The sequence below is a fragment of the Sinocyclocheilus grahami genome, unplaced genomic scaffold, assembly GCF_001515645.1.
Source record: "Sinocyclocheilus grahami isolate Dianchi unplaced genomic scaffold, SAMN03320097.WGS_v1.1 scaffold71.1, whole genome shotgun sequence".
Classification (NCBI taxonomy): Eukaryota; Metazoa; Chordata; class Actinopteri; order Cypriniformes; family Cyprinidae; genus Sinocyclocheilus; species Sinocyclocheilus grahami.
In genome coordinates, this window is record NW_015505250.1 from 431773 (window position 1) to 440592 (window position 8820).

The window sequence follows — 8820 nt, forward strand, 5'->3', positions numbered from 1 at the left end:
GGGGGGTTCTCTTTCTTTCTTTTGTCATTTTATATATTGAACATTTTTTTGTATTTGATTGTATGGTTGCTATGGATATGACATTAGACAAATACTTTCACACACAAAGCGCAGCTGTTTTACTGGGATTTGCTGCAGCTGGGGGCGTGTCATCAGAAATAACCATTAACACTGTTCAAACAGCGATCCCGAAAGATATGACGTAAATTAAATCGCACCCGGATGTAGAAGTACCTTTGACAGGCTTTTGAAAGAGCAGCACAATCAGAGGGGTTAAGGAACACAAACATTCAGACCCACACAAACATTCTTTGTCTGTTTATAGTGTTTCCTCTGGGTTCGGAGAATGGTAGTAATAAATGACCTGTTATCAAGCCATAGTACAGTTGTCAAATCATATAAAACATAAATGAAATTGGTCTTTTATGAACCTACACTCACACAAAATCTCATTAAAATTGAACAGAACGGATTATTTTACAAGCAATGTTTATATATAACATCAGGATGCCAGACTAGGATCAAACAATCTTTGTGTGTATGCATACAAAATACAGTCAATATGAACAAAATATTAGCTTTTTAAATATCTGTCTTACATAATATCACGTCCACTTAACTACAACATTACTTAACACAATGTACTTAAACATGAATACAATGAACACTTTTAGACAAGCTACTGTCACCTGTGCAAAAAGAAATTCTTAGAAATGACAAGGCCTAAAAAGATAGGTCACCTTAAATTAAGGGTAGCACAAAGGATGCAGGGAAGTGATTAACAAAACAAAAGTCTCTTTGTTGCACTCTCTTGTGGCCTTTCACTTTTTTGTGTTTGTGAAAGGAAATGGGGAACAATTTAAAGGATTGAATTCCATGGAATGTAACCCAAACCCTTCTGAACTTCTAAAAATAAAAGCTTTTTAAATAGTGTTCACCCCCAACACCAACACAGTTTTTACTGCACTTAAAACAGGTTGATCTTTTTTCAAAAGCTGGCTGAAGAAAATGCAGGTATCTGTTTCTACAGAGAACAGATTCACATTAACTCAGCAGCACTAAAGTTGTATGGAGGTGACAGAAAAAATACTAAAAATAATACTTCATTTATGAACTCTGTTACGTAATTAGCTGGCTGTCTGCTCAATATTTGGCCATGTTGCCAAACTGACAGTTGTAGAGCTCTGTATAATACACTTTATTGCACATAATGTCTATGTGTCCTGTTCCTGTGCAATGTTTTAGACAATTGCATGTTCTCAAAGTTACACCAATGAAGAACGTAGAATGTTAAATCTACAAACAGCTGAATACATTATTAGCCACACTAGAATCTGCAGAGGGTGTGTCACTCAATTTAAACCTGTAAATGAGAAATTTCTACTACAGCGTTCTAGACAAACACTTTTTTGCCCTACAATAACCATATTTAATTATTCAAAGATAGAAAAAAAAAATTCTTTCTTTTTTTGAAAGTTGCATTTAAAATCCACTTGGCTAAAAAAACCTCTGTCTTCAGCCTCTCACTTCAGAGTTGACTAACTCTGTGCCAAGACGTCACCACTTTTTCAGGATTAGCCATGGAGTCCCTCCATTGTTCCACTGCCTCAGTAGAACTGCTGTCGAAACCCAAGAGGACCTAGAAATGAAGGAATACACATAAAGACTGAAACTCAGGATGCCTTAAATTGGTCAGAAGTGACAGTAAAAGAAATGGATGTTAAGTAATGTTAAAAATGAAATTCTGATCAATTTAAATTAAATAATTTAAAAGATACTAAATGTAGTGTGTTATAGTAATGTATGTATTTTGCTCCAAACTGACCTGTCCAAGCAGGTGTTTTCTCCGAACAGAGCCACGACTGTAGAGTTTGACTGCCAGCTGCAGATTCTGGTCTTGATTGCTGATGGGCAAGTGAAGCACTTCCCCCCATTGGATCTGCCCCTCTGATGACTTCATCACCTTCGTCTTCCTCTTCAGTAAGACCTTACCCTCACTCAACAACTCAACCTTCACAAAGAATCCTAAAGAGAATGTCCATTTGCACAGTTCATTTGATCAACATTGTCATATTAGTCATTATCACCCTTCTACAACAATTAACTAAGGAGGAATATTAATAAGATATAAGAAAGATTTTAGGAGGAGAACTTAACTTATAATGAAATTATATTTAAAATGGATTAGGATGTAAAGTTATCTTATTGAGAGTGCGAGATTATGATGATGAAAGCTGACTCACTCTGTGTAAGTGGTGAGGAAGATGATGGAAGGTTTTGAGCACTGAGGATCTGGAGTTGCATTCGACTACTCACTGGCTGGAAGCACAAGGCCAGCTGAAGCTCAGCATGACACACCTACAGAAACACACAGACACACACAAAATAATCCCCAATAGGCTTAGGTGTAATGTTGCATATATGTGTGTGTTTGTTGTTTGTGGGGTTTTATTATGGCAGACTACCTGCTGCGACTCATTCACTGATTTATAGTTGAGACCCAAAACAATTTCTGACCCAGTAACAAACACACACACAGCCATTATTCATGATTCATCATCCACTGACTTTCATTCTGGAACATAGTTCTGTCAATTTCAAACACTTCATAACTGAAAAGACTTTCTTTTCAAAAAAGCAATTTTCCCTGTTAAGTGTTTGATTTCAGTCGCATGCACACAAAAGAAAAACGCACAGGGTTTTCAAATGTTCACAAAATGTTATAGCTGGCAAAATCAGCAAATAGTGCCAAATCTGATACCTGTATGTGTGCATGGCAGCATTCAGTAGGCCGAACAATGTTTTGATGACCTACTTACAGTGAAATGATGTACAAATATGATAAACACTCAGTAACACTCATTTTATGCAGAATTACATATCTGGATTTACATATATATATATACAGTATATGTATTTAGATGTTACTAATGATCAGTTTAGTTTTTAAACTGATCACAGTTTTATAAATGTGAAATATTTATAAATAATATATAAACGTGTATGTGTATGTACACAGACTACTGTTCAGTTTGGGGTTGGTATGATTTTTTTTAGCCTCTTATGCTCACTAAGGCTGCATTTCTATTATTAAAAATACAGTAAAAACAGTAATATTCTGAAATATTATTATAGTTTGACATAACTGTTTTCTATTTTAATATTTTTTAAAATTTAATGTTTTTTTCCTGTGATGGTAAAGCCATTACTCCAGTCTTCAGTGTCATATGATCCTTCAGAAATCATTCTAACATGACAATTTGGTGTTCAAGAAACATTTCTTATTTTTATCAATGTTGAAAACAGACATCCTTCATTTTTCTGTGGAAAATTCTTTAATGAATAGAAAGTTAAAACAAGGTAAACAACATTTATTAATTAATTACAAATGATTCATTGAAATCTTTCGTAACATTATATTATTATATGAGCTTCAGACAGATCAGTATTTTAAGGGTTAAGTTAATTCCTTCAAGAAGCGTTTTCAGCCGTATTGAAATGGCTGGTTTCAGTATATTGATTTCTTCCTCTCTCTCTGTCTGTCTGTTTCAGCCCTAGTGACCTAAATATCACAGGAGAGACCTGAGCAAAACTAGTACAGCTGTGTAATTTGTGATGCAAGTAAAATATGTGGTCCAGTGGGTAATTGCAGGTGGAAGTTTAAATGTTTTTTTTTTTTTAAATAACCTTATTGTCAAAACCAGGAAGGATCTGGAGAGGGAGAGACAGTTGGGATTAGATATGCAGTCACAAAGGGATACAGCAGGTGAGGACTCACATGTGTTTTAGAGTGAGGCTTGAACTCCAGCCAGTGCTTTGTTTCCTGTGGTCCAAGGGTTCGCAGAGATAATACACACTCTCCCAGCGTACGCCTACGTGGTGTGTGAGCCTGCAGGCACAGCACCAGTGCAGATCTGCGTATCTGCTCTAAGTTCAGAGTGAACACAAATGTCTCCATGAAGACAGTGTCCTGAAAGCGAGACAGAGAGAGACAATATACTGAGAGGGATAACTAGTTTCAAACTTAATCTGCAAAGAAAAGCAAAACAAACCAATACTGCAAGCTCTACACATGTTTTTACGTATCTGAGGAAGTATGATTTTTATGCAACTTTGGTTGTGTTGGACTTTTCAGTCCGGCTGGAACGGTCATTATTCAAGAAACACATGAGGGACTGAAGGGAGGGCTGAATAATTCACCACAATCAATTTGAATGATGACAGAACAACCATTCTAAACAAGCTTTTCTTGTTATATTGATCAGCAAGGTCTATGATTCCAGGAAAATGTTATTTCCATTCATCGTAATGGGAAAAACTGTGATATATGGTTCATATGTTTGGGTTCGTTAAGATTTTTAAAAATGTTTTTGAAAGAAGACTCTTAAGCTCATCAAGCCTGCATTTATTTGACTAGAAATACAGCAAAAATGTTATATATTTATATATATATATATGTTTAACAATGTTAAAAACAGTGGAAACTGTGATACATTTTTTTCAGGATTCTATGATTACTAAAAGATTCAAAACATTTCAAAACATTTATTTGAAACTGAAATCTTTTGTAACATTAATGTATTTACTGAAACTTTTGATAAATTTATTAGCATCCAGCATCCATCTAAATAAAAGTATTAATTTCTTTCAAACAAAAATCTTAATGACCCCAAACTTTTAAATAGTAGTGTATGTTGCTTGCAAAATATTTTATTTCCTCAGGATACATGGCTAATTTTAAATGGCTGCCAAAGTAGAAAGGCAACTTGCAGAAGCAGATGATGTAATTCTGGTTTCTACCAGCAGTGGATAATGCTAATAATTTTAACCCCTTGATATCAACAATGATGAAGCTTGAATTGAATCTTGGGCATTGTAGTTTTATGATGGCTGGATTTCACTCACTGCTGATGCTTCCTTGACGGTGCTCTTAAATCGCACTGGCTTGGTCATGGTGATGACCCCTTTGACCCCAATCTTCTGCACCTCCACCCCGTCAGTATACACACTCAAATCTGTACACTAAAAGAGAGGAAGTACCAAAAAGAGAGATAAAATTAGAAACAGTGAGAAAAGACGAAAGCAAAGTTTATGAGCTTTTACAACCACTAAAACCACTGTATGTCAACAAAGGGCATTTTCTCAGAGGAGGAAGGGCCTTGTTTATATTAGAAAATAATTGACAGAAATAAAACAAAAATATTATGAAATATGAGATCAAACAGTCTGTTAATATTATAAACAGCTCTAAGATACAATCGCATCTGGTCATATCCGAACATATAGTAAATAATGTCTATAATAATGTAACAATAATATAATATGTATACTGTATATTATGTGTAAAATAAAGAGGCAAAGACAGACAGATATACACATATTTCAATTATTTGAAAAAGAGATTAAAAACAGCTGGTTGGAAATGCGAACATTTGTTAAAGGTCTCTCAGAGCAACACAGAGGCTCCATTCATCTGGACTCTAGATGGGACACAATGGTCTGTTGTAGAGATGAAATCATACCTTCACTAATGTGATCCACACCTGCTCCACTGCCTCTTCATACTTCAGGTGCACACACACTTTTCCCGGCTCACAATCTCGCTCATCGCCAGATAGTGTGATGGACTCTATGCACACATCCACGCAAACACATATAAATGTTTTATATATAATATTCTGTTTAATATTTAATATTCAGCTTAAGTGCTGTTGTTAAGAAAGAAAAAGAGGGACAAACCAAATTTGTAATCCAACTGTTTGCTCAGTGTTAATTAAAAACACATTCAATTAAATTAGAAAAATGCAAAATAGAAGCATTTCTCTAGTGGTCTCAGATGTTTGAACTCCACCTTATAAAACATAATGGTAGACAGGAAATGAAATATACTGATTTATATTTTCAGTGTATTGTTTGTGTTATGTAAAGATCCTCTCTACATTCTGAGAGTTATCTGAGGACTTGTGTACTGGACCTCAGGGAAAACATTTGGAAGTAATTACTGTCTGCTCTTTACGATTTCACAATCTGCAATGATCTGAGTCTGTCCTGTGTGTGTGTGTGTGTGCGCAAGTTTGTTTGAGAGTCTGTGTTTAAGTGTGTGCAGGGTGATGAGAGGGGTTTAAGATTGCTGGGAAATAAAGGGTCCAAAAAGACCCCTGAAAATAAATAAATAAAATAAAATAAGGAAAAAAACAAACAAATGAAACTGTAGTGGAAATTCCAGGTAACACTGGAGCGGAACCCTTTCCAGAGAGTTCTATTGGAAGAGAACTTTGAGGGTTCTTTTGGAATGCGCTTGCCTGCGGATACGATTTCAGTGTTCCATCATGAATGGTTACCTAGACTACGGCTGCTCCCAAAGGAATCCTGAATGGAGGATGTGCTGCTCTGGACACTGGATACAGAATCATAACGCTTGGAGGAACAAGAGAGGAATAAATGTTATTGAACAACACCACTGCTAATCATTAAACAGTAAAGTATTAATGTATATACACCACACTTCAATAAGGAATTTAATCTGATCTTGATTGAAACAAGACCACAAACGTTTTATTTAACTTGAAAAATAAAATAAAAACCTCACCAAATTGAACAGCACCATAACCAATTTGCAATTCATAGACTTCCCAATAGTGATGATGATTTCTTACATACTAACAATGCATGGAAGTAGTATGATAACTAAAGTTATTAATTATTAACGAAGATAAATATGAATTGAGATAAATATGAATTATTCCAGTAACAAAGGCAATATTATTAATATATCTTATTAATATATCTAGCCTTCATTTTCAAAGTTGATAGCCGAGCTACTCTTGAAGTGCAGTTTGCTCTGAAAAAGTATAGTGTTTATATAAATAATGATAAATAAAAATCATAAATAATGTTGACTAATTATTATATTCCTCTATGATATACACTGCCGCAATCGCAATCGTTAGGACTTTTTAAAGAAATTAAAACAATTAATACAAAGAAATTAATCAAAATGTTGAACTTTCTATTCATAAAAAATCCTTAAAAAACTATCATGTTTACACAAATATATTAAGCAATGCAATCATATTCACTATTGTTAATAAGAAAAGTTTCTTGATCACCAAATTAGCATATTAGAATGATTTTTGAAGGGTCATTTGACACTGAAGACTGGAATAATGACAGCAGGAAATGCCATCACAGGGATATATTATATTTCTTTATATACATCATTTAATAATAGCTTACATGTGAACAGGTGTATGGGATCTCAGCAATATGTGAATGATGTAGTTTTAATCACGATGAGGTTTTATGGATTGGATTGTTATGTGTGTGTGTGCATTTCTGTGTGAACTCACCTGTACGTGGCCCTGAGTGTTTGACAAATCATACATAGAAAGACTGAGTCTCTGTTTGTCACTGTGTTCCAAACCTGTGAAACAAACAGACATAAATCATTTAATTGATTTTACTCTTAGAAAGAAAACAACTATGTAAAGCATTCAAATGATCTGAATGTGGCCTCTCAACAATATGATCTGGGACATTGTCAGTGCAAATTTGCCATGAACAACTGGGGATTTAGGAGCAGGAATAAAACAGAAGGATTATGCACAGGTGGTTAGGAATGTAAATATTTGAGGTTACATGCTGAGAAGTTACGTACTGAGTGATGCGATGAGGAAGTGAAATTGCACTCTTTAAACAACACGCACAGGTAATAAACAGACTTGATGTTTTAGGCACATCTAAAGGTGTCTCACCTGTGCCAGGACTGCTGTTGGGTCTGATTTTCAGAGTGGGGCGTCTCAGTGAGCCTGGTGACACGTAGCTGATCATATGACTGCTGTTTAAGGTCAAATCAGGGTCATACATCATTTGACCGGCTCCTGCGAGTTCTGCCTTCCTTTCTGCATAAGTGGTCCTTGTGGCACCTAAAACCCATTGTATCAAATTTGTACTTAAATATGTACTTTAAAAAATGTAAGGTAATAAAAATAACATATATTAAATTTTAATTAAATTTAACTAAATAAATAAATAACTATAGTCATATTGCTTACTCTGTTGTCCAATGTTGTAGGCAGAGTACTGTGCTCCTCTCGGCTGGATATAGGAAGGTTTGAAGTTTGGGACAACGAATGGAACCTCCCGGCCATCCGGAGGCAGTTTAGACAGCAGATAATCCTCTGATACTCCAACATTCCTCTTCACATTAGACTCAGCAGTTAATTTACCAGGAGGTCGAACCTTAATCACTATAAAACATTTAAATGTATACAAATACATCTTTTCTAATTCATATATTAGGTTATATTTATATAGGCTACAGTATATGTGTGTACGCACAATGAAAACAACAATAATGAGGAGGTAAAAGGGAGAGAGAGAGAGAGAGACTTACTCTGAATCTCTGGCTCGTTCTTCTTGGACATAAATGTCCTGCAGCAGTCTTTGATACATTCTGTCATGTTGATGATCTTTACAAAAATCACAAACCAATCACATAAAAATGAATGAATGAACATGAAACTGTACTACAGTGGACAGAATTCTATCTTTTCTAGTCACAAACATTCCCAACACAATGTCAATATCATCACGTCAGCTTATGTTTCGTGTGTAATTTTGTGGTGAAAATAAATACATTTTTGAGAGAGAAAAAAATGGCAACATTGGTTGCTGTAGTGGAAATGAGGCCACAAATAAGGCACTTTCAAAATGACTGAAAATGTCATTTATAATGAATTTTCGTGGTAAGATTGAAAGTTGTGTCTGGGATAACGGTAAAACAGTACAATCTACACAGCAAAGAAATCAGAAAATTAG

General features: G+C 34.9%; 1 protein-coding gene across 1 annotated transcript; it reads right to left on the bottom strand.

Annotated features, from left to right (window-relative positions):
- Positions 1-1442: 1442 nt before the first annotated feature.
- On the bottom strand, positions 1443-8463 carry LOC107585534 (tandem C2 domains nuclear protein). The gene is made up of 11 exons (XM_016272581.1): positions 8396-8463; positions 8055-8249; positions 7755-7925; positions 7350-7423; positions 6342-6417; positions 5523-5629; positions 4906-5022; positions 3779-3970; positions 2244-2358; positions 1826-2025; positions 1443-1639 (listed from the first exon to the last, which is right to left on the bottom strand). The coding sequence occupies exons 1-11, from the start codon at positions 8460-8462 to the stop codon at positions 1529-1531; spliced, it is 1425 nt and encodes a 474-aa protein (XP_016128067.1). The 5' UTR covers position 8463; the 3' UTR covers positions 1443-1528.
- Between the last annotated feature and the right edge of the window lie 357 nt (positions 8464-8820).